At 44.6% G+C, this 26,771-nt stretch overlaps 1 protein-coding gene across 3 annotated transcripts in view; it reads left to right on the forward strand.

Moving 5' to 3' along the window:
- The window catches only part of macrod2 (mono-ADP ribosylhydrolase 2), a 377,161-nt gene that overhangs the window by 101,399 nt on the left and 248,991 nt on the right, over nt 1-26,771 (forward strand). For all 3 annotated transcript variants that reach the window (XM_076077082.1, XM_076077083.1, XM_076077084.1), the window contains exon 4: nt 9,290-9,319. In XM_076077082.1, the coding sequence (XP_075933197.1) occupies nt 9,290-9,319 (30 nt within the window). The remainder of the gene's footprint in view (nt 1-9,289; nt 9,320-26,771) is intronic.

The raw sequence follows: 26,771 nt of genomic DNA on the forward strand, positions 1-26,771 counted from the left end.
CTTGATTAATAAGCCGGTCTATTATGTGTTTCATTATTGTGTTTTCATACTTTATAAATTATGTATTCCCCATTTGTAAATGAAGTATTATATATTTTACAAACCAATTATTAAGGAGTTGTAGATGATTAATAAGATAATTTATAAAGTGTTAGTAAATGATGAATAACTTATTTAGATGTACATTATTCATGCATTTATATATATAATGATTTAGATATGCACTAATGGTTAGGGACTATGTTAATATATGCTTTATAAACGCATATTAATACTGCAATTCATGATTAATTCATGATTTATTAAGGTAGTTACTACTCGTTAGTAAAGTGTTTTGTGTGACCTCATCTAAAGTGAGGACTATCTATGCCTTACAAAGCATTTATAAATGACATTGAAGGGCCAGCAGTGCCTCAAAACAGAACAGGCAACAGAACAGGCAAATAGACACAACACAAAGTGATCAAGAACATATTAATATTTATTGCAAGATGCAAACAATATACTGTTAAATACGATATGATTATTTATGAGCTCATCTCTCATCCAAGGAGGATTGGCTTATCTTTGTAGGCGCTTTCATCACCTACTTCAGTGGACTGAGCTGACGTGTCTTCATTTAGACTGTGTTACACTTGATTCAGTGCTGTGTGTTTAGGCAAAAGGAATGTCTGTCTGATAGTGTTGCAGTAAAACCGGACCATATCCACCGCTATATCCTGATATAATTTAGTATATAGTCACCTCTCTGTTACAGACTTCAGAATTGTCATGTGTATTAGTAGGTTACAGAGTCTCCCATTAATGTTCTACAAAAATAAATGTACACACAAGCTGTCGAAGTCCAACCGTTCAGCTGAGCAGCCTCCATGCTCACCGAGCAGAGAGCGACATGCCTTTGTTTTTTCTTTTTTCACCATGGTAACATGAATGATATATCTCCTCTGGACTTATGATTGAGTTGCTCCAGCCTGATTGCAGTTGGCGCTCGAGGGAGATGAGTCTCTGTGACATAAACGGAGTACTACTGGAGCCGAGGCTCACTTCACACATCACCTCAACACTTCCACCGCTGTGATCAAATAGACGCTGGCAGGAATGGATTCTCTTAAGTGCCGGTTAAGTGCATTTTGCTAAGGAAGTAAGAGAAGTTAAAATACATTTAGTATTAAAAAAAATAGACAATGCACTCTTCCTTAATGCAATGTTCTGCACTTAAGGGAGTCTAATTCTGAGTCTATGTACCGTGGCCTGGCTGTCGAGGGCAAGGCCCTCATTTTCTATTTTCTGCAAAGAGAAAGCAGTGATATGTAAGTAAGTTGATTCAGAAACCACACTTCAGTAGCTGAGAATCTCCAATTTAATGCCGTCCTGGCTCCTCCGTGTGGGGGAATCTCAGCCATGTTATTTTGGATATAGTGAGAGGACCTGTCTGGCTGCCTGGCGGGTACCTAGCTGGGGGTAGTGGACTGTGAAGGCCCTGAGGAGCCATGCGGGTCTTTACCATACCAACAGGCCTGATTGCCAGTAAGGAAGAGGCTGCATTAACGCGAGGCTGATAAATCCAGAAATGGGACTGGATAAATCCATAATATGCAGCTGCTGGCCCAAATCCTGCCAGAGCTCCGCTGTGGCACCGGGCCCTGTGAAGTCTGCAGATAAACTGTTTCATCTCAACCAGAAAATGATGGGGCCTCTTCAAAGTTGGCACACGTGCACAGGGTTGTTGAATATCAGTCGAAATATCTTGCTGTGCTGCATGCATATTAAAACGACATCGTGTCCAGTGTGCATTAGTACACTAATGCATGCACTTGCATACACTGTAAGTGTCTCATGTGTTAATAGTGTTCTGCAGGATCGCCTCAGTCCTGTGAGCAATGAGGTGCTCTGCGATGCCAAGACATGAATTAATATATGTAAGAATATTCCACTATAAAGATTACATGCGTCATTAACTGGTTTAATCTGAACACATACGAGTGCTCTCAACACACACACGCGCTGTAAAATGTGTCCAAAATAGAATAGAAATGCATAATTGAATGTGTTGTTTTCCTGCGATTGTACTTGTGGTTTCTCACAAACCGCAGCCGATGTTTTGCCCACCGCATCGCATTTGTGATTAAAATAGTGGGAACGGATCGAAACGACTTCATCCAATCAACCCCCGCTCCCTGCGCTGCCCCCCTCGCAGTGAGTCTTTTTAGTTCATGTTAATAGGCTGTGTCTTTGCTGTTGAAAACAATTATTCAGCAACACTTCGTTAGAAAGTTGTTTTCTGTGTCTGACTTTGGTGGCATTGACTTTCCCTTGGTGTCAACTTCACAAGAAATACAAACTTGCGCTTTGCAGAGCCCACCTACAGCTTTATTTTCTTGTAATTTCTCCAAGCTCCCTTCTTAGGATTGGGGGTTGAGCAGATGCAGGTAGATGTATATTTATGAGGGGGATGTGTATTTCAGGGAGAAGCGGTGTTGTGAAAGGTGACCTTGTTAGATAAAAGGAGGGCTCGGAAGCCAAATGATGAAAGAGAATGGGATCATCCTGGGCTCATTAATGTGGATTTGAAGGTCAGGTAATTATAACAATAGACGTGTGGGCTGGCTTTGGCATCTGGTATTGTTGCTTTGTTATGAAGGTGACAAGACTGCGGAGGAAAGGGATTAATCACTGTGACACCACCCTGTTGTCACATTGATGCATTCAGACATCATAACACTACCGCTATGGTTCTAAAAAGATGCTGCAAAAACAACATCATTTCAGCCATCAACAGTATCTGACACGTGCTGTTAAGAATATGAATAGGTTTAAGGAGCAAGCCACGGTCGCCTGACTATTTCAAAAATAAATCCAGCCTAAAATTAAATTCACATCATTGTTGTTGCAGTGAATTTGAACACTAAAGCCTTTTATGTGCGTTTGAGTCTCTTCCAAAGCTAGCGACGCCGTCACGAGTCAAACGCTGCTTCACACCACAACAAACATGGCTGATTTGGTACGGTGTCACAAGGTACCCGAGGAATCCCACAGCAAAAGGCTGCACGTTTGAGCCGGATGAGCTTTTAATAGCTTGAACTGAAAATACTACAGAGAAGCCAAAAGTTCAACCCATCATCCGACTTAATGGGCATTTTGTTTGTGCTGAGCTCTGGGTATCAATACATATGAGAAATGAGACCTGCTTGATGATGTGACCGGCACCTAATCAACTTAACATAACGGCCCAATGAATGCAAACAAGGTCTGCAACTCTGCAACAAGCTCCTCCTAAACTTTTACAATGCAGAATAACCCTGCAACTCACTGTAGGCTGGTGTGGAAGACAGGAGATATAAAGCTAGCAGTACACTCTAAATTCAATTTAATTTGCTGTTGTGCTTCACAGCAGACACGGGCACAATCTTTTCAAAATACAATGTTAAAACTAGCACAATTCTATGCAATTAAACCAAAAATACGCAAGCGTCAGAGTTGAACAGTGGCAGGTTTTGGCTTCAAACATACCCTTTTACCTTGGCAGCTAAATGTACTTCCACACTTTGTCTAAATTGATGTCTGCAAGCGTCGAATCAATGTTTCACTTGTGTGTCTTTATTGTTTGTAGCATTGCCCCCACCAATGAAACCTGAAACCTCAATGGCGTGCGGTTAGCATTTCAGTAAATACTTGTATGTACTTGTACTGTGTAATTCTCTGACACATTGCACACTCTTGTGTGGAGTAGAACCTTTGTGTACTCTACTTGTTGCAGCCGCAGTTACTTCTGACGGAAGTATGCCAGGCTTTTTGTGTGTGTGTGTGTGTGTGTGTGTGTGTGTGTGTGTGTGTGTGTGTGTGTGTGTGTGTGTGTGTGTGTGTGTGTGTGTGTGTGTGTGTGTGTGTGTGTGTGTGTGTGTGTGTGTGTGTGTGTGTGTGTGTGTGTGTGTGTGTGTTGGGATCATGCCACCTCTACCACATGTTTGTCTGGCTCAGTCAGGCTCCTCAGGGACCACTAGAAGCTATAAAGAACAAAAACGCCACCCAGTATCATCAGATGAGGCAGCGTGTGTGGTGAAGCATGCATTTTTGATGTGCCACAAATAGGAAATGCCACTGTTGCATCTCTCTCATCCCACAACTGGTGGCTCGTTTAAGTTTTTATTTCTATTTGTGCGAACTTCGGCAGCTACTAAAAGAGAAAAAAGGCCCCATCATTAAAGGTTAGAATTGTGTCAGTGTAACACCGAGCTCCACAGACATGATAGGGGCTGCTCTAGATATTACATCCTAGCCTGAATATTTGAGTTGGTTGGTTGTGGCACGTAAGTGCACGCACATGTGTGAGCTTGTGTGTGTGTGTGTGTGTACAGGCTCAGTAGCACTGCTTGTTAGGAAAGCTGGCGGAGTGGAGAAGTGTGCAGCAGCACATTGTTCCACTCAAAAAGAATTCACTCCACTGACTCTTTGAACATCGCCATTCACAGCTGACATGTTAAGCATCAGAACACTATGAAGAAGAACGTCTAATAACCATCTAAGTGTCAACCAAGTCTACAAATGATAGTCTTTTTGTGTCTCTGAACTATTTTCTTCATTATTTCAGGCCTCCCATTTGCAGTTCATTGTGTTGTGGATGCTAATTTGTGCCCGTCAAATTAGCTGTGAATATGATTTCTAATTAAAGCAGGAGAATGGAGAACAAAAAGATGTGACTCCCCGTTCATAAGAGCAGCTCTATGGACCTAGTTTGTGGCAGTTTGTGTGTTTTGGATTTGCTAAAATGAGAAATGCTTCTTTGTGGACAGGTAAGACACGCTTCAAAAGACAGGGAGTGATACTGAAATCTGCTGATATGACGCAGCATGCTGTTGCTATAGAACATAGCAAAGATCGTCCCGAAGACGGTTAATGTGACTCCGATATAGTTACTGTGCAGACACAGATGGGCTGGGAGCATTATATTGCATTGGCCGCCCTGGTTGCTTTGAAAAATTGTTCCAAGATTTCTTTGGACTCATCTATCCACAACAGAGCAGGCAACCTGAACCATAAAATCTTTTTTATTAGTTTCTGTACCCCACCTTTTTATCCCAGAGTCACGGCAGAGTACGCTATTAACCTCTGAGCTTATTGAGAAGTGTGCGAGAGGATAAGGGGAAGTGTGTATGATGGCGCGTATTTAAAGGGTTCAGTTAGGGTGGCAGAGACCAGAAGGTAGACGGTGAATCTGTTTACTGCCTTGAGCTTCTGTGGCTGTGCACTAGCACTTCCCATCTCACCGCATGAGCTAGGGCTCTGCTGACGACACCGAACGCACAGCCCAGATCCATGCCCCACTACCCTCTGCATACACAGGACTCACATGAGCCGCTTTTATGAACGCTCTGCAAATATATGGACGCGCTGAGACGAGAGGGTGGCTTCACCGTCCCCTTCTCGCTGTGTTTGTGTCTGTGCCGGCTTCCTGACGCAGTGCCACAAACCATAAACTGTGCCTGCGCCCTCCGGCTAGAGTTCTCTTATCAATAAGTTCTCGCCGTCAAAATACAGAGCAGCGGCTCCGCTGCGTCGTCATTGGCCGGGGGATAAATGAGGCTGCTGCGGGGGTTAGGAGTTCAAAGGGCAGACAGGAAGTAGGTCCTCCCACAGTGACAGTTCAGGCATATGTTTGATGGGCAAGCCTAATGCCGTGGACCAGCAGTTCCTAATGACCTGACATCTCCAGGCAGTCTGGGGAGCCCTTCCACTGAGATTTATGGCCCATGTTGTGGTTGCTACCGGGACGGCTCACAGCAGCACTCCTGACAAATGGAAAGTCCCAGCCTACCACTTTGGTTTCACTCTCTCTTCTCATTAACTCAGCCGATACAAATCTTCAAGGCTTTTCTTAATTTCTACAGTAAATATTCAGGTCCTCTGAAATATTAAAGCTCAAAGATTACTGCAGTATTTTGTCCAACTTGATAGGATCCTTAAAGTAGTTTGAAGGCCCTGATGCACACGCTGCTTTGTGACAGGCATGTATTATAACAGCTTACGTCCTTCTTTCGGTTTCCCTTTTGGAGTGGCATTTTACATTTGGTTGCACAGACCACCCCCACCTGCTGCTGTGGAGACTTATTTCCTCTCACGCAGGCGCAAAACTTACGTGCTAACTGGCCGTTGGCAAAAGTCTTTGCGGTGTGTTCAAGTGCATCCTTATTGCCAAGACACAGGCGTGAGGCAACGCAGGAGATGTGGTCTGTTCTGTCCTTGAAGGATGAATTGATTAATTGATTCATGGAATTCTCAAGGGGCCACGCACCGGCGGACATCGAAGAGAGGACGGCAAAGTCAAAAACCCATTAAACATACATTCAAAGAGACAACTCCACGTGTACGCACTGAAGAAGGAACCGATAATGGTCTTCTGATAATACTAATTGTTGGCTCTCTTACTGCTTCCCTAAAGGCAGAAATGTGTTGATCCACCACAAGATAGTCAGACTGAGCCCAGGGCAGGCTCAAGCAGCAAGCAGAGCTAGTTTATAATTAATACACACTTTATAAAATATGCATTATGGGGTGGATGTGGCCGAATATGGATTTCTGTTTTGATTTTCACTCAGGATAATTGAAGCACTTCCCTGGCAAGTCGCACTGAATGAGGCACTAGCTAATAGCCTTTGCTGCCGAGAGTGTAGGGCCGCTCCGTGTGCTGCTGCAGGTTAGCTCCTCTGCCAGCTGTTTCTTATTTGTCTCATGCTTGAAGACGGATTGTCAAAGCAAGTCCCCAACCATTTTGAGATTTTAATGTCTCCCTTGATATGCATCGCTGTGGGCTGAGCTCACTGCCTCTGTAGGTTACAGATATTCTGTGTGCTTAAGCAGCACAGTGTGCTTTAAGATAAACTGCCAAAACACGTTTCATGACATTCTGATCGTTAAAGGAGAGGATGCAGGGAGAGGGGAAATGAAACGGCATAAAGCAGCATTTTTTATTTATTTTTTTACCCCTCCCTACTTCCACATTTATCAAACCCACTGCAGAGATGAGATGGCTGTCGAACGCTCCTCGTCTCCCAGTGGGCTGTTGCCGTGATCACACCAAGTCACATTTGGTTAGAAAGCATCAAACATCTCGAGCCTCAGACTACCCCGTTCACTGCTACCACGACCCCACCACACCACACACACACACAGGAGTTATGTCAGACTGATTAGCAACCTCATCTCTGATTAGGTGTGGAGTAAATGAAGCGCCCCCCTCAGGTATGCATTTCCATAATGCCAGGTAATTAAACCCCAGTGTTTTAATAGTCCAGGAATAGGAAGGCTCCCCAGGAGACTAGACAATGATGATAGACTTTTCTGAAGACTAGCAGACTATTAGCTTGCCTTGAACTGCCACTGGAACTATTCTTTTGTGCTGATAATAAAATAAACAACAACCCGCTTAAAACATTAACATCATAAGAGAAGCTACACATATACGTGATACTGCAAGTTTCTAAGCATTTACCTTCAAATGAAAGGTATCTCCGGTGATAAAGCCTTTCCCCTTTTGTTTTTGACTGCACTTATCAATGTTTTTGAAATATGAACAGAAGCGGCTCTGTTCATGGAGATGCATGTTTGAGTTGCGTGTCTGTTGTTGTTGTTGATAGCTGATAGATTCCAGAGCGAAACAAAAGCTGGCGGAGCACGAGTGTCTTTTTCATCACCGAAAAACCTGGAGAGGTGCTATTGTAAACATGACAGTGGATTGTTAGTACATCCCTGTTTGAGTTGCTGTTTCTTGTGTGTGTATGTTATGCTCATACTGTATGCACACACACACACACATATAACAAAAGCCCTTTGATGGAACAAATTCTGCAGCGGGAGAGCTTTCTTTGTCCCTGTGCCCACTCGTATATGTGTGGTGCTCAAATGAGAACAATGCCAAGCCATAATGGTGCCACAGAAAGGTGTGGAAAATGAGTGAACTCCAGAAGTCCCCTTCATACACGTTTAACAAAAAACAAACAGCCAAAAGATTGTGCGGCTGTCACTTGAGAGCGCTCCCTTATACCACTTGTTCATCATCTGTTGCTTGTGCGCCAAAGTGTTATCCAGAAATAATAAGCTTTTAATGGGGTAGTGTTCACTGCTGATGATAGCCAATGCTATAGCTGGATCTGAAGATCATTAAAGGCATGTTGCAGCGCACGATTCTTCCAATGCCCGCTGGATGAACTACACTTCAAACGCACAGGCTACCTACTTTCAGTAACACCCAAATTAACAGATGTACTGTAAGTCCCCTCTAATCTTTCTCCTCTCATGTGCAACGGATGTCTCAAACTGACAGATTTTAATGATGCAATCTCCAGGAATATAGCTGACGTTACCTTCTCTTGAACCAACTCAATGTTGTAGATTCGCTTTGACAACCCAGGGCTAAGCAATGCTATGAGTGTTCGTAAATTAAACTGTCTTAAAGCTGACAACAGAATACCAGTGAGCGAAGCTTCACTCTCTAGGACCACAAGTCTTTCACTGAAGAGCTGCTCTCAGCTTATGTCCAACGATTTGCGTGAAGTTCCTATAAAGAAAAAAGCCCGACAAAGCCACGGTGAAATCTGGAAAAACTGTCTCAAACTTCAGGCCGCTGTTAATTGCTTTTAATGAACCACGTCGTTTTATTGAGCATCGCCTCTGTCATGTTTCCAACCAAGAAATCTGCCAAGTAGAGTATATTGGAATCAGCTGCGGACTGAGTCACACGTTTGTTGCCAAACTCAGTATTCAAAGAAAAAACAGTGGCACACACGCAGTGATCACTTCTCTCTGTTGGAGATGGGGTAAACACATTATTGGATGAGATTCGTGTTACCTTTGGGTGTCTGTTGTTGGAAGCAACTGTAAAAATGATAAATCTTGTGTTGCCAGGTACAGCTATTCAAACGTGTGATTACAGGTTTAAGTGAGAAAGTGCTCCAAAAAAATAATATATGTATCATAATCATTCAAGGCTCCTTCAGGCTCCTCTTGACACCTTACCAGTGCTGTGAAAATCTACTGACGGTTTCATGAATCATTCTGTTGCGTTGTCAATCTCAGGAAAGCTGTCAGTCGTACCTCTGTTCATTAGATAAGTGCATGATGACACATTCGGTAATTAAACAAGAGTTTCAGATCACAAAGTTGTGTATTTGAAAAAGCACACAGGTGCAGTTAAACAATCCAAAATGTCATGTCTAAATGTTGCTGACTCGATAGAATGATCCATATTTGCTTACTCTCTGATGTGTACTGAGCCATTTCTTTTCTCTCTTTTCAGCAAACTCCAGTCTTCTGGGAGGAGGGGGAGGTGAGTGAACACCTTTTTTCTTTTTCTTTTCATCATCTCATTGCTGGTTCCCAAGGCATTAAAGCAATTAAAGTTGCACTCATCAGATTGCATATGGCACATCTGTATTCTTCTGCGGGTTCGTCGCCTACTTAAGTGTCTATTTGGCTTCAAGTGTCCATGTTAAATGTGGCCGATGTGAGGCCGAAACATTAGAGCGCAGTGCAGCCTCGCTCTGTACCACGCTGAGAGACGGTCATTACTTCGGCGGCCTGCCGAAGAGCGTTATCATCAAAGCAACGGAGGAAGTATGAGGCAGCCGACCGTGGTGTGGGAATAATGGGGTGGGAAACTCCAGTGGGATACGACGCCCAATCCAACTGTTCTTCTTTCCTCAAATTTGACTTTTACAGTGACATGATTGAAATAATCATTCTTCACCACAGAGGAGGTTGGGCTAAAATGCACCCAGCTACACGTGGAATGTTAATTTTTGATGATATGCTGGAATAGTGTGACAATGAAATAAGGTCACTGCTTCCGCTCTGTCTGTTTATCCATTTGTGTTGGGCGTCACTTTGAATCTGTCACCGTGCCCTGACCAGCTGCACAACCAGGACGTTAGACATTATCATTACGTTTCATGTAATCTATCTAATGTGTCGGAGGTCAGAATGACTATTTTAGGAGTTTATCTTGGCTTTCTTTTATGCAACTGATAAAATAAATAAGACTTTCACTCATTTTTGTACTCTTGGGCCAGATGTTCCATGTTTTTCTACAGTGCCTGTGCATTCCTCCTGTATTTTCAGATTTTTGTAATCATGGAACTCAAAAACATATTAAGATATGGTTGACATTCACATGTCTTACATGTTCCTCCAAATAACATAGGCCTACTACAGAAATTGGTTCAATAAAAAACAGCTCATAGGACAAAATTATGCACTTCTTTCAGGTTTTTGTGCTCTGAACACCTGGCAGGAAATATGAGTCATCAGAAGCGACCAATTACGGAGCATAGGTAACTGGTCAGTGCGCATGGCATCCATCAGAGTGTACACGGAGCCTGTTGAAATCGTCTTCCCCTCTACTCGTGCAGCCTGGAGTGGCCCTCTTCTCGTCTTAAGATTGCACACTTTCCAGCCGTCGTTGCGTAGCATTGCGGGCTCCCAATCTGTATCAGCGACATGGAGAGGCCCTCAGCGCACAGCCATCGGAAAAAAGATTCTGTGATTGAGATCAGAGGTCACCAGCTTCGCGTCTCCATAACTAAGCCAATCCCTGTAAAGCAGGTATACTGTCCTCCTGATTGGTGTCTGTGTCTGCGGCAGTCGACTTTCAGTATTCATTTGCCACGCACAGAGAAACACAAGAGGCAATTTTCTCTGCTATTATGTTTTCATTATTGTTATTTGCTGGCAAATCACCTTTTCACAGTTCTGGGAATCTTAGAGCACGCAGCCTGGTTGATTGATCCAGGTCATTCTTCAACTAGTAATGGGTGTCAGGGCGTTACAGATTGGCCCGCTTCAACACAGCAGCAGCAAAATGAAGTCGATTTTGGCGCCGTCAACATTGGAACGTGAGATCTTACGTGTCGCTTAATGTCATACTTTGCGAGAAAACATTTCGGTTGATTGTGACCTGCAGCTGTGCTTATTAACTCCAGAGGAATTCTAATTGTAGCTAGTGCCATTTTTTTTTTTGAGAGCAAAGCCTCCTTTCATTCTTAATTGACTTCCAGCGATGCTATTCCTGCCAAGTTACTGGCACAAGATACAAGGTCAATTCACTGCAAAATGCTAAGGCTCACTATTTAATAATTACCACGACAAGTCTTTGTTACTTCATTATTTGTGCATTCTCTTGCAGCTTGTGGTTTTTATTTCAGCCACCCCAAAGAAAGAGAGGAGGCGATTATAACCAGGGACAGATTACCATTATCCATCTATCGAGCTGAAAATGTTACTTTTCCTCCCAAACAAAGCTCTACGCTTTTTGTCTTTTATCTGCAAAGTGGGTCTTTATCTTCCAGTGTCTTTATCACTAGACGGTGGTGGCTAAACCTGCAAAAAGTGTTCTCTCTGTTCCCGCCCTCTCTGGCCCTCCCTCTTCCCCTATCTGTGGTTTGGCATGTGAAGACCTCCTGCCTTGGTGGCGGTGAGGATAGATGTGAAGAGGAGATGTGCTCTCATATAGGGCCCGCCTTATCTACCAGCTGTCTTCTCAGGTCTCTGCAGAGGGGCAGCTTCACAACAGGATCATCCATCATGTCGGCCTCACACACCTGAGCCATGTTTAGTGCTGGAGGTGGGCTCTCTCGCCAGTATGTGAAAACTGGACAAAGTCTTTACTTTATGGAAGAAAAGTTAGTTTACCGCCAACCACACTCTTTTTTTTTTTTTTGTGATAATAGTGTTGTTGGCTTGCAGTGTGAAAAGGGTGGAAATAAGTGAAAAGACTTGTCCGCTACCCAAAAACAGATAATTATATTCCTCGCATTAGTAAAGGAGACAGAAAAAGTCTAGAGAATATTCTGGCGCCCCGATGCTCCATTAAATCCTTAGAAATCACTGATGGGAATTCTCTCTGGGTTGTATGTCTCCAGTATTATGTACACAATGGGGTTAACCAAAATAGCACTGTTATCTACGGTAGACATGTTGGTCTCTCTGGGATTCCATACGCACATAGAGGGAAATAACAATGATCTCTGATAATAGCATGCTAAATGAGGCCTCTGTGAATAGAGGCTAATTATGAATGGTAGCACGTTGCCCGTGTGATGTGTGTCACAGCATGGCTGGATGCTGGCACAGTCCCAAGAGAGTAGACCTAATGTAAACATCATGTTGTCTATCTCAACCCCCCCCCCCCCCCCCCTCTCCATTTGTCACCTTCTCACACCGCCATTGACACACGCACACTGAGCCATGTAATGATACCGTGAAGCCCCGTGTAGCCAGAGAGAGGCAGCTCCATTTGCCTCTGATGTCTCCATCCAGCAGGGGGAATGGGCTGATTAGCATTCCAACCAGAACCATTGCCCATTTAGCAGTAGGCTTTAACTAGACCACCCAAACAAATCCTCCTTCTCAGGTTGGGCCTTCTCGTTGTGCTCCAGTCAAAGCAGCGGGACACGTGCACGGTTGTTCAGTATGTCCTGACTCGGGCTAATTTGGCCACAGGCTGCTAACGCTTTGCTGAACTCACCAGCCTTTGTCATTGCTTGCATAACAAGGGCGGCTGAAGTGCCGTGTGCCCCCCAGCTCCCCTCCCTCGTAAGTGTCCTAAACTGTGGCGTGAGTCATAGCAAGTACCCGACACATTCAAATGTATGAGATTAATTATGCTCGCTGTGATTGTGTCTGGCCACGGCGGTGCTCATACGGGTCTTTCATCCTCCTCTGCAACTAAAGACGGCATCGGACGCAGACTCGCAAACGACACGACGAGGCGATGCTAAGTGGCTCTGCTGAGAAAGTGATGTGTGTACAAAGGCCTGTGAATTACTAACGGCATTAACAGAAGGAGTATAATGTCTCTGGGTGAAATGTGAGAACGCCTGCTTTCAGTCCATTTCTCTGACCACAGAAGCACAACATCAATAGTATGGCTTCCTACAATCAGCATTGCAAATTCAGCAGGACAATAACCGCAGTACTGGCTCCTCCAAAAACGTGCTCCAGCATGCTTTAAAGAAAAAAAGAAAATGTATCCAGTTTGGGACATGTTGGATAATCCTTTATCAAGATTCCTAAGTGCTTCAGCGTGCTTATCTCTTATCTGCATTCGTTATGCAAAGAGCTCTGTTTTCTTTTCCTGTCACCTCCAGGTGAACCATTATCCTCTGTCTGGGTCCTGCCCCAGGCTTGTTTATTGAGCAGATTGGAAGGGACAGGGCCATGGTGTTCTGTGCAGGGGGAGGGGCACAGGTCGAGATATAGGATGGTGTTGTGTGATGGCCTTATGTCCCCGTCACAACCATATCAGCTCACTGGAAGCCCCGGACCGCCCCTCTATGATTAATCATTTAAAGATGACATATTATTCTCATAACTCAGAGATTGCACACTATGCCTGACTGATGGTCCTTAGTTCACAGATGGTAGTACCAGCCATTAGCATAACTTATGACAGAGATACGGTATTTCCCCGTGAAGTAGCCTAAATAATGTAAAATGATAAATCGAATGCAGAGATTCCTCAGTCAGCGTGGTCCCCGTGGGATTCACTTATCTCCTCGTATTTAGCGGGCAGTTAGTTCCACCCTGATCTAGGTCCACCTTGTATTCGTGCTGTAATGCTCCATGTGCTTTTTAAAGTGCGTTAGAGACGGCCCTGATATAAATGTGCGTCCTTCCTCCTCTGCGGGATTGGTCCTGCTGTTAGGAACTGTTCATGAGGTAAACTCACAGCAGGAAGACGTTTGTATTCTCTTTCTCTTAAGTATGTAGTTCATCTAGCTCTCATTTCTGTAGCACAGGGTTTTGCATTTGTCCTCTTCATGCTTTTCTTTTTTTTCCAGTGCCATCCAAATATGGGAGTGCCCTCATGCATCGGCTTGAGCCACTGACATTTAAATAATAATAATAATAATGCCTTTTATTAAATTGTAACCCAGTATACCGACTGTATAAAATGCCAGAAAAACTATTATCTATTTACTATCTATTTATTGTTTGTAAGTTTATTCTATGTTTTATTATATCTATGTAGCAGTTGGTGAGCTAAATATTACTATATATACAGTTATGTCAAGTGCACTGACATCTCAGTGGAAACATCCGTCATTGTATTGAAAAATGATCATGATGTAGGAGATGTACCGTGCCCCCATGCTGTCAGATCATTTCGCCCAATTATTACAGCTATGACGTCATTTAGAGGGCATTCCACTAACACTACCAGGACAAGGTCACCGTGTGGGCTGCAGTCTGCTGTACCCACATAGTAATGAAAATTGCATTTCAGCACGATGGCTCTCTCTAATGCCATCTCGGTCTCCCTCCCGCCGCCGCAGGGAACAGATCACGAACCCCCCCCCCCCCCCGAACCCCCCCCCCCCCCCTCCTCCCCCTCCCCCTCGTCCAATCAGCAATGATGGATGGACTAATTGATGCAGAATGATTGGGCCATTCATTTGAGCCTACAACAGCGGCTTCCATATTTAGGATTAGCATTGCGTTATAATGGGAGGGGAAGAGGAAATGGTCAGGGAGTCAAGGAAAACTAGAGGGAAAGAGGGACAGCGTGATGAAGAGTGTAAAAAGTCACGGAACCATTACGAGCGATGGTAACCGGATCGGCCAGCTGTGTAATGTTAAGCTTACGAGACATAAAGTGTTCCTAGGCATTTATGGAGAGGTGTGTGTCGGCGAATAAGAGGCGAGAGTGGCATATAGCTGCCACGTGTCCCTCTCTCAGCCTATGAATCATTCATCTCTGTCTCCATGTATGAATCAAGCTGCCGGCCGTCGCCCGCGGCGACCATGTCATTACCTCGTTGACGGCATCACTTGATCTCTGGCACTGCGGTGCGGGTGAGGAAAAGAGCCTAACTTTAAACGGCACCCATCAGCATATCAAACTGTACGGAGCTTTCTGTGTCTAGCTGTGCCGTGGCAGGCTTTGTCGATCCAACCAGGACCATTCAGCACGGCACGGCACCGCTCAAAGAGACGTCTCTCCTCTGACACTTCTCTGTTCGCTGTTAAAGTAAACTGCGGTGATCTCAATCCGGCTTGGTATCGTTGCAATGTGGGTGGTACGTGCAAGTGAACGATGTTCGGCCTCCCTCCATGTTACCAGCGTCGAAAAATGGCAAATTGACAGTTTCCTGCAAACCACTTGAGAGTGTATATGTTTATTATTGTATTTTAGCTTGTTGTTCCTCATGTGCAAAACAGATTATAATTTGAATGCATTTGTGATGATGGATAGTCCCAGTGTGTTTGATTTTTGAAAATTGATTACAAGGTCTTTGTTTACAGGAAGAATGTACATTTTCTATTCTTGCGCCTTAAAGAGTATTAAACAATGCACTGTTTGGCCCGCTTAGCTTATAGTCCATTTAAAACAAATTGAGAGTCTGAGGGGAATGTCGGGTTTTATCTTTGTAATTGAGAATTGCACCAGAGATTCTCAGTACCCTGCCTTCCTATTTTCAATATGATTTTCACACTGGCAGAGTCCCTCTGCCTTCTGCCACTGAGGGGTCATTTGAGGTTGACTTCACTCCTCCAGAATCTCTCCTATCGTTCATTGAACCAAAGGACTGAGAAAGTTTGGGGCGTTATCAGTTTGAAATGCTAGTTCTGCCAGCTGCAGCTCTAAACCTCGAGGCAGTAGCCAAGCCTCGAGGCAGCAGAGGCTAGGGAGTCTCGTTTTGAAATGAAGAACATTGAAATGGCCATTACACTTTTGTATAAGCAATTCACATTGTTTTGAAAAACATGTTATGTAAGTTTTTGCATGCATTTTCCTTCGTTAAAAATTAATCCATGCAATATTGTTGTTAGGCCCTCCGCTCCCCTCAGGGTTGCTGCTGTAAACATATTGCAGTTGCTGGATTTCCTTTGTGTTTGACCTCGGCAGCCTCTCTCGCTCTCAGAGGAAACGAAGCTGGCCTTTGACTTCAGTCCCACACCATATTGTACCACTTATTGTATGTATATTTCCACGTAATTCACATGCTTTTGTACATCAAAGACTATGCACCCCTAGTTTAAGGAGCCACCTTATTCTGTGTTCACTCATTGTGCATAAAGTGAGAATACCACCACAGGGTTCAAGAAGGGGGCAAGAAATGTGTCAATTTAGTTCTCTTCCACACTGCATCACACATGACCCCCCCCCCCCCCCCCCCCCCCCCCCCCCGCACACCAAACCCTCCTCTCTGTGCACCAGCATTTCTGGGTCAGTTGTTGAGATTTTAGACAACTCAAAGCATTACCAACCTCAATGTCAGAGCGCATTTGTGTCCTGCTCGCGCTTTGTTGTGGCTGTTTTGGGGTTAGATCCTGCTCTCAGCCTGCCAATGTTCTTTTGCATGCGTGTGTCTGTGTGTATTGCATTTATGTGTCTGCCTGACTGGATGTTTGCGTGTGTGTGTGTGTGTGTGTGTGTGTGTGTGTGTGTGTGTGTGTGTGTGTGTGTGTGTGTGTGTGTGTGTGTGTGTGTGTGTGTGTGTGTGTGTGTGTGTGTGTGTGTGTGTGTGTGTGTGTGTGTGTGTGTGTGTGTGTGTGAACGTGACTGTGCACACATTTGCTTGCGTGTTAGCATGTGCGTGTGTGCTTGTGCTTGAGTGTGATTCTTATTCTGGGACAACTGGATGCTGAGCTGTCTTGTCAGTTGACTCAGTGGTCAGTTTTGGTCCGGTGGCCCCCAGCGATGCAGGATGGATGGATGGGATCTGACAGAAGGGGACAGTTCTTCGCAGGGCACTACCCCATCCCAAAGTCTCACCAATCACGGCAAGGCTACTACAAGGACATCACAAGAGGCTCAGAGAGCTTAGCCACATGCTCACGGATGATTCAGAGACGGCTGACATGACAATATACCAGTCATATGAAACCCTGTTATTTTCCAAAACGGTAGCTCCGATTGCTCGCTGGAGAAATTCTTGCAAAGTATATATTAGGAAGACAGGACTCTTCCAATAACAGACAGGTGGGACAAAAGGTGGACCGCAATTGAGGAATACACATTTCAACATTTAACAATCGTTTTTTTTTTTCATGTACAGCCTGAACTGAGTACAGGGGCACCGTGAAATATGAAAGAGCTTAGTATCACAGAGTTTATGCTTGTAGTTCAATATCGAAACTAATATTTGTTTTGTAGAAATTAATTCCTTAACATATGGGTTCCTTCCATGCCATCTACTCTCTGCATTCAGCAGTGGTGAAGGTAATTGAGGAACCAGTGGAGATCAATTAAGGAAATTAGTAGAGCCATTAAAACGATAAACAGCCCTCAGCCCAGGCAGAATAACCACGTCTTAACAGCCCTTTAGTTTGGCCAAACTAATAGTTTGACTGTTCATTTAATGTGCACACTGTATGCACGACATATAGACACAAGTGTGCTGGAGTTGATTAGTGGACCTGTTAGTGTCCAGCTGCAGTTTTTAATGTACGAGACCAGAAAACAATGTGAGGTCGCTACACTGACTACTGACACCAAATAGGTGTGTTGGCACATGATTTGTTTCATCTCGGCGGTTACTAAATGACTCCATTTTGAGTGTTACATGTACGATGTGCCATTCAGATATGTTAACTATAGCTGGCTAATGGACCTTTACTTAGTGCCTGCCTCATACAGCAGAGGGACACGCTGAGGGCTTGAGCAGTAAATGCCATAATTCCACTAACCACTGCGCATCACAAAAGCAACACAGAGCGCTGATTGCTCTCAAGTACCTCATGTTCGCAGTAGCGTCGGGGTGGTGTTTAGATCTGAGGCTTGGAAGCGTAACATTCACGTGAGCATCTCTAAAGAGCTGGTTGGTAGCTGACTAGTGGCACTTTTTTCTTACTTTCTTTGCAGAGACTGACCTGCTACGGTGGCCTTTTGCCAACTAGTAACAAACTGTCAAGCGTTGTGCATCTCTCACGGGGCAGCCTAGTTAGTTCTGTCTGACAGGCCACTCTCCTACAAGTGAGGTTTCTGCCCAGGGAAGGCAGAGCGAGCTCCAGAGGAAAGCTGTCATCTTTTTGTCAGACCACAGGGAAGAGGAGGAGTTTGTCTCTCTCTCTCTCTCTCTCTCTCTCTCTCTCTCTCTCTCTCTCTCTCTCTCTCTCTCTCTCTCTCTCTCTCTCTCTCACCCACTATTTATCTTTCTCTCCGTGTCAGCCTGTTCCCCTGGTGAAGAGCTTCACTTTCCCACTGCCAGTGTTATGCTGCTCTCAGCCTGGCTGTGCAGAATAAACAGGCGGGTGTCAGAGGATGAAACGCCGAGTGTCCCCTAGGTGCCGGGCTCGTCGTCGCGTTAACCCCCTCACTGTTGCCTCCTGAGGGCCACAGCAGCCATCCCAGTATGCGAGCTGAGAGTGACACTGAGAGAGCCAGCTGGACTGAAGTGAAAGCCGCTCCATGTGTCCTTCCTTAGGGAGAGAGGAGCATTTATACCGCAGGGATGATGCCCACCACTCCACCTAATCCTCTTTTCTCCGACACTTCATTATCACCCTCACACTGCTGACACAGTATGTGTGTGCAGACAGATCTCTGAGGGTAGCCACAGAAGCTCGTGTAAAGGTGGAGAGAGAGAGAGAAAGAGAGAGAGAGAGAGACAGGCAGGCAGCAAGGAAGGAAGGAGTATTGAGGAAGAGGGGGGGGGGGGAAGGTGAGGAAAAATGAGGGAAGTGGTATGAAGAACGAGGGATACGCAGAGTGAAAAGTGCTGTGGAGGTGGAGAACAGATGTCAGACGTAGTGGGCGGTAGTGAGAGGAAAACAGTTCTCATTTTGCTTTGCATAATCGTGTGTTTTCACCACAGAAGCAATTAGCAGGCAAAACGGCGAAGCATTCAGGAGGGAACCGCTCGTCTCTCCATCACACACCACACTTTACGTGTAAAAATGTATATTTGACTAGATTAGTTAAATAATGAGCTTGTCGCGTAGGGTGGTAAATAGTGTCAAAACATTACTCCTAAACATGCCATCTTTGTGTAGAATTCTGTGTATTTGAGAGGTTTCAAAAAGAAATTGAGCTTTCGGTATGCACAAACCAATTAATATCGGTATATGCGTTTCTTTCTGTGTCGGGCATGTGCAGAGGTGCGCAGAAGATTAATTTCTGAGTGGGAGAGTGCAGCAAAGCTATTTGAGCCCACTGAAACATGTTGGCTCTCTACTGTGAGACTCACATTAGCACATGCCATCCTTGATGGAGGAGCATACTTAGCAGTAATAATGGGCATTATAGGGGGTGGTATCAAGACGTTATTTTCAGAAAGCTCTAATTAAGCTTTTCGCTGTGGCTTCGGCGCAGCGCTGACTGTCCAGAGTCATCGGGAAACGCTTTCCTAAGCCTCAGATAAACGCGCCGCTTGCCAATCAGTTTGTTCTGGGCCTCCCATGTGCAGGAAAAATAAACAAGTTCATCAAACAGTGTGGGACGGAGCTCCTCTCCACTGACTCTAGTCCTGGCCCTGATGAAACAGCAATCAGCTCAGTACCATAGGGAGCCATTGTGTTTACAGTCGGTGGGTGGATGGACTGCTGCTCACTGGGGGAGATAAGACCTTTGAGACCAGCTGGGACATTCCCACCACCGACCAGCGCCACCTGTGTAATTGCAAACAAGACCCTGTCGCTTCCCCTCCACCTCCACGGCCGATCAACACCACACTGACACATTCCCAAGCCTCGTCAGGCATCAGAGTACCGGGGGCCGCTCAAATAAAATAGATAGCTTACATGTGGCAGTGTGACTATGTTGGTGGTAGAGGTAGGACGAGGCACACACAGCTGTCTGATTGTATCTAAAGTGTGTGTGTTTGACCCCCCCCCCCCCCAAAAGGGTCAAGACATGGGAGATTGTCGATTATTTGAAATGTTGTATTCGCTTCTTCAAATTCCTCTGGCAATGCCCCAAAGATTAGGCCCACATGCTATTTCGACACAGTGTCCTGCGCGCTACATGAAAAAGAGAGCCTGAAGGAAATGCTGCAGGATACAGTGTGCATGTGAGCCTCAGCTGACAGACCCTGGAACGTGTCTCTCCCCCTCGGTGGGCAGAGCAGAAAACCTCACCAAGCGTGACAAACAGAATGCCAAAACATGGATTGGGCCAAATGAGCTGTGAACGCAAACAAAGTAGCGCATTTGTTCCGTGGCGTTTTGGGGTGGACGTGTGTCCCCTCAGCATGTTAAATACTGTACACAGTCTTACAGACAGGCAGACGGTATATACTAAGGAGAGATAAAAGAGAAGTCAGACAGACAGACAATCTGATGAGCAAAACAAGGCGGTTATGACGATGCCAGCCCAAGGATGTGTAAGGTAAGCTGTGTAGTGCTTTGAAAGCGTTTGTGTGGGTATGCTATTTGTCTGGAGCCCACCTGAGATTTGTCGTGCCTTATGGTAAACTTTTGAAGCGTGAGCTCTGCCAGTGGAATGGTTGTTCTGTTTCATCGTCCCCCGCCGAGAATCTATTTAGGTCTGTTTTTAACTTCATTTTAACTCATGAGTGTCCAGCTTATCTTTGGATGTCTGTGTTTCTTTGTGCTCTCCGTGTTGTTCCAGGACCAGGCTGGATGCCCACACTGCCTCTGCAATCCTGAGTCTGGCGCAGCTGTTCAATGTTTTATTTACTGAGCCTTGATGAGATAAGAGCCGAGTGTTTTTGGAATATCTGTCTGAGGACATCAGCATCTCTCTCTCTCTGTCTCTGTCTCTCTCTGTCTCTGTCTCTCTCTCTGTCTCTCTCTGTCTCTCTCTCTCTCTCTCTCTCTCTCTCTCTGTCTCTCTCTGTCTCTGTCTCTCTCTGTCTCTCTCTCTCTGTCTGTGTGTGTGTATGTGTATGCTTCTTTTAAGTGCTGATTGGTCATTTGGCATCCGTCCCCTAACACCTAAATGGACTGTTAGAGAAACGCAGGAAGGTCATAAGCATCAGCAGCCGATGGCAGGGCTAGTCTGAAAGGAGAAAAAAAAATCCTAATAATCCCAACTCTCTAGAATCGTTCCGCTGGGCTATTCTACAAATGGATTTCCAAACTTTTAAGTGCGTTGCTGTTTAGCTAGGAGCTTCACATTTTGTAGGGCTGGACTGCTGTGTGTGTGTGTGTGTGTGTGTGTGTGTGTTGCATTGTTTTACTCCCTCACTTTCACCATGTGAGAATGAGGCAGACCAGTTAAGGAATCAAAAGGGCCAAACTGCATGGAAAATGAATCTGTGCTGGTTGGCTTGTTAATTCTCCATCGTGCCTCCTGAGGTGAATCACTCTCGATGCGGATGCTGCCTTTGATCATTCACAAAGCATGTCGCATCAAGGTCTGCGCTGGCACCCAACAGATGGTCATTAAATCATGCGTTTTATTTTACTGCCGCTTTTACATTCCTGCAAGATCTCTGTGCTTTTATTGCTGCCATTTAGGAACGGCTACCATGCTGATTAGAAACATGCAGAGGCTTTTTGTGAGTATGCCAACAGACGTTCTGTACAAACGATGTACATACTAACATTGCATAATTCTAACTCGACGGTCTTTCCCCTTTTGCAAGCTTTCTGTTACTCTCAGAGCACGCAGAGGCGTAGGTGTTAGACAGGATTAGCCTGTGAAGTTGTATTGATCACCGGAGGTGCTCCAAGTACTTTAGTACGAGTTCATTTTTTTCCTTCAGCATGGGTAGAAATGTGTTTAAGGTGTACGCTAAATTAAGTAGTGAGCAGTGTAGTGTGGTCCCCTCTGAGGAGTGCCCCAGTTCCTTTTCCATCGAACCCGACAGAACCCAGTTCATCATCTGGGCAACAATGGCAGATTTCTCACCTCCAGTCAACTGTGCTCCTAAAGCTTGTTAATCTTAGTGTCAGTCAGCATCATGGAGACACAAATGCCTAATTACCTTTGCATGACTGGCCACTGAGCAGAGTAGGAAATCCACCTTAATGATATATCTGGTAAACATTTAAATCACTGACCTCTGCCGGCTGCCTCAGTAAGAAACAAATGATCAAATGATCAAATGTCCTCACGTCGATTATGGTTCGGGTCTTTAGGCATGGAAGTGGAGAGCTGGAGAGTATGACTAGGACATTTATAGGAGATAATGGAAAAAATGTTGCCACAGAAGGTGTTAAAATTCGTGTACTATCAGCAAACTGAGCCAGTGGGTTTGAAGATGTTATAGGATCAAACTTCCAATGGGTTTCTCCAACATAGCTGCTTATCTCAGCATATATCCATGACTTGTTTTCATCTGTTCCTGAAGTTGACGGCAAAGCAGAACTCGGACATCTATTCACTTTTTTTTGGGGGGGGGGGGGCTTTTGCGCGGCCTGTTTGTATCCACAGTTTATAACCATCTGTTTACATTCTTCTCTTCTGAAGGCAGATATATGCGTGCCTCCCTCCTTTAACCAGTGCCAGTGTGAATATGCATACATTTGCATCAAATGTAAATCTTTATTGCAGTTCAAACTGCTGCAAATGAAATGTTCCGAGGCAGACACCCACACAAACTCCAACCTCAAATCGTTTTGTTGTTATTTTGTAGCGAGTGCTGAGCTGCAACATATACCCTTTGCTGCTCCTTTCATATTAACAGGCCAGATGAGGGACAAAGGCTGTGTATTATATTGGCATGGGGGCCAAAGTTCCTGACATGGCAATTTGCTGTCTTTTCTTTTGGGTGAGTGGTGACAATAGGCTGCTGTAGGCTCCATCGGGTCCCCGTGTACTGCAGTGTGAAAGCAGCTTGGCTTTTTGCCCCTAGGGTCGGTGCTCGGATCTCAAACACCACGACTGATGAGCACTAATCTGGCCTCCTCGGCAAACACAAGCCTTTCTCTGTAACCTTCAAGCCGTGAAACACAATTTACAGAGGTGGCGGGGGGGGGGGGGTCGAAGGGACCGCGGTGTCAACAAACGTGCGGGGGAAGGGTCTCGCTGTGTACACGACACACAGTCGGCGCATTTACATGCACTATCGCAATCTGATGATTCCCTGCTTTCAATGGTAACCTCATTTAAAAAGTAAAATGTCAACGTCAATGACAAATTGGATATACCATGAAAAGATTATTGCTGCAGAAACTTGCTTATTTGGCCATAAATTCATGATAGGGAGCACGCTGTGGTGTTGGAAAGTTACTTTGCTGACACATGTATATATATATAGTGTCCTGTTTTCAACAATTATCAGAAATTTGCTGATATGGAGACTAAAATAGAATTGTACCAGAGGATAGAGCGTAGCAGGCAAACATGTACCGAATCACAATTTGCTAATCTGATCTTATTTACTTTGTCCAGTTGTTTTAAACCGTCACGAAGATGTTGCTAGTATCTCATTATCTAATATCTTGTGTTGGCACTGTATTTCATTACATTGTATTGTAAGACATTTCTAATATTTTCTCCCTCCACATATGCAAATGAGGGTGGACCAAGCTTAGCCGTCAAATGCACTTCCACACAGCCCCGTTGCACCATATCTTTCACAAATGCTGTATTTATTGCACGTCTTTTTTTGTAAAAATAATGTTCACATATGCATTGTGAATGTAATTTGTGTCATAAATAATGCATACAGAATCAGAACGAGATGGACCAAATCGTGTCACTTTAATCACGAGAAAGTAATGCTTCTGAAAACTGTGCACATGTTCTGTAATGTTAATTAGATTAAAAGATATGCGCTTGATAAACATGTTTCATTTAAATGCAACTATTACGTGTGAAGCACTAATTAAAGATACAAAATCATCATGTTCCAGGTTTAACAACTGTGGCGCCAGCAGATAATCTACAACGTGTCTGTTTTGTCTTTTTCGTACTCACCATTCTGGTGAGGGATTTGTGCTAATTCCTTATTTGATATTCATGGAAAAGCCTGCACCTGCATATATCTGTTAGGAGCTGCACTCCCCTCATGCAGCTAATACTGAAGTTGATTAAAGAATTTAAATGGTCCATTTAACCCCTAACGCAGGCGAGGCCTACCTGTGTGATGGTACCATTACTTTGCAGTAATTCCTGCAGGCAGCAGATCGAATTGATCCCCTCTCAGCCATCAGGAAGTTTTAGTGCTGCTATGTGTGTGCTCAAAGCCCAGTTTAATAAAGCCAGCCGGTCACGAGCCGTTAAAGCAGAGGAGAACAATAAATAAACAGAGCCGCTCTGTCCTGCTCTACTCCTTCCTCCCACCTCCTTCTCCACCACACCTCCGTCCAGCCACACGGTGGATGTGCTCCACGCAGAGAGTCGAGCGTCTCGTCATGGCCGGCTCACGGCCCGAGGAAGGCACTGGACCCTCATTTTGGATAACACAGCAGGGCGCTCACCCTTTAAGGGGGCTTGATTGTCTCCCTGTGAAACAGATACACGTAACATTATAATAGAAGACAAATGTTTGTATGTAAAATGGCATGTTGCTTCTATAGAACACTGACGTTTTTATTGTTGTGCGTAAGCAGGGTGGTAGGAATGTTTTATGCGATCGCCGCCCCAACACAGGCCGCATTGGTGAGGCAGATTGATGTTGAGGGGCCTGGCCGATGGAGATAGAGTTTATCTGCTGCAGCCTGGGATATGAAATCTAATCACACGAGTGCCAGGTGAGGAAGTGCAGCCGCAGATGAGCCGCTAACGCACACCATCGCACTTGTATTCAACGAATGGCGAGGAATTCCTCTCTGCAGGGTTGAGACGGGCGATAAGACAGCCGCTCTCGCTCTCGCTCCACAGATTTGTCTTTCAGCGAGCGCAATGAGAAATAGAGTGAAGAGAAAGCAGTAGAGAGAGAAGGTTAGCTATTGGAAATGTGAAAGAAATATCTGAAATAAGAGCACCTCAAATACTCTCAGCAGCCCGAAATAATGAATCTTCTTGACCAATTTCTTTGTATTGTTGATTCTCCGCTCTGTGATTGGAATTGTGACCTGCTGATCTGTTTTCCTCTCTCCGCACTCAGCCCGTGGTCAATGACTTGCTCCCAAAATCCCAACACTTTGTAAGATAACTCTTTTCAGTGTTTTATAACAGATTTTTATTTTGCATAGTACTTCCTCCCTAAACATATGCGTTAACCCGAAGTTCACCCACGGCTCAGCACCACTGCAGCTGGCAGGGCTTCAGTCCTGTGCACTTGATGAGATTTTAGTGCTCTTCAGTCTCTAAAGTACTAGTCCAGCCTCCTCTTATATTATTTGAATCAAACAATGGAAAAGGTCACAGTTTTTCCCATCATCTGCATGCTGTGCTACATTCTTATTTGAAATCCAAAATATGTTCTTAACGTATTGCCCATAGTCCTTGCATATGGCACAAACCCAGTCGGCAGAAAAACTAAATTAATGTTCGTACATTTCTGCAAACCACAGGATACGTTGAATACGTCGACTTTTCTGAACCAATAAGGCGTTTCATGAGCATGTTTCATATCAGCCTTTCAATATGCTTTCAGAAACAAAACTATTTTGGCAAGGCAAGTTTATTTGTACAGGACAATTGTTATTTCAATAACAAGGCAATTCAAAGTGCTTCACATAAAACCATTAACAGCATCAAAACATAAGGCAGAAGAAAAGGAGATTTAAAAACAATTAAGAACATTCATTGAAACATTAAAAACAGCCATTAAAACACTAAAAAGCTGTGTAAGAAATAAAATACAGTAGTAAAATACAGAAATGCAGGAAATTGATTAATATCCTTGAATCTGGTTCACTTACAGGCAGCAGCAAAAAGAAAAGTCTTCAATCTTGATTTAAAGGAGCTGAGGGTCTCAGCAGACCTGCAGCTTTCTGGGACTTTGTTCCAGATGTGTGGAGCAGAACAACTGAACGCTGCTTCTCCATGTTTAGTTCTGACTCTGGGAACAGAAAGTAGACCGGTCCCAGACGACCTAAGAGGTCGGGATGGTTCATAAGCTAGCAGCAGATCAGAGATGTATTTTGGCCCTAAACCAGTCAGTGCTTTATAAACCAACAGCAGGATTTTAAAGTCAATTCTTTGTTGGACAGGAAGCAGTGTAAAGACCTCAGGACTGGAGTGATGTGATCCACTTTCCTGGTCTTAGTGAGGACTCGAGCTGCAGCTTTCTGATTGACTTTTTACAGAGGCCTGTAAACACACCGTTAGGAAGCCGAGTCTACTGAAGATAAATGCATGGACAAGTTTTTCCAAATCCTTTTGTAAATATGCCATAAGCTTATTTATAATAGTGGGTCAACGTTTGATGCACCACCACCCCTCCCTTCAGCCCATAGAGGACTGTCCTTACTAGTTATGCTCCTTATTATATCACGTAACTTTCAATATGGTCGTTCGATATACTACGTCACTTGCTCTGCGGCCACTGACCGAATGTAAAGACGTTGATATTCAACGTGTTCGTGGTTTGCAGAAACGTACAATACCGACATTTCTTTCCTGGTGAGGCTGAGGAGTTCATACTTAGGCTAAATGAATTGTGTGGGTTTTTGATGTAAGGTGATGGATGACTGACCAGATAGACTCGATATATTAATGCATGAACATGAGCTCAAGCTTCTGTAGTTGATGATCTTTTAAGACAGAAATGTGCAGCAGCACACTGGACAAGAGACAAAAACCAGGCACGTGAACCGCAACACACAGATACACATTCATTTGAGTTTGGTTGTGGTTTTTACCTTCCAAGTTTAGAAATGGAGGACTGCAGCCCTTGTTGCTGTTGTAATTCCCAACGTTGACCTGTGCAGTACGTGTAGACCACCACGTGTTTCCTCTGGTACACACGGAGCTGCCA

The sequence above is a fragment of the Anarhichas minor genome, unplaced genomic scaffold, assembly GCF_050575085.1.
Source record: "Anarhichas minor isolate MPS153535 unplaced genomic scaffold, ASM5057508v1 ptg000058l, whole genome shotgun sequence".
In the NCBI taxonomy this organism is placed as follows: Eukaryota; Metazoa; Chordata; class Actinopteri; order Perciformes; family Anarhichadidae; genus Anarhichas; species Anarhichas minor.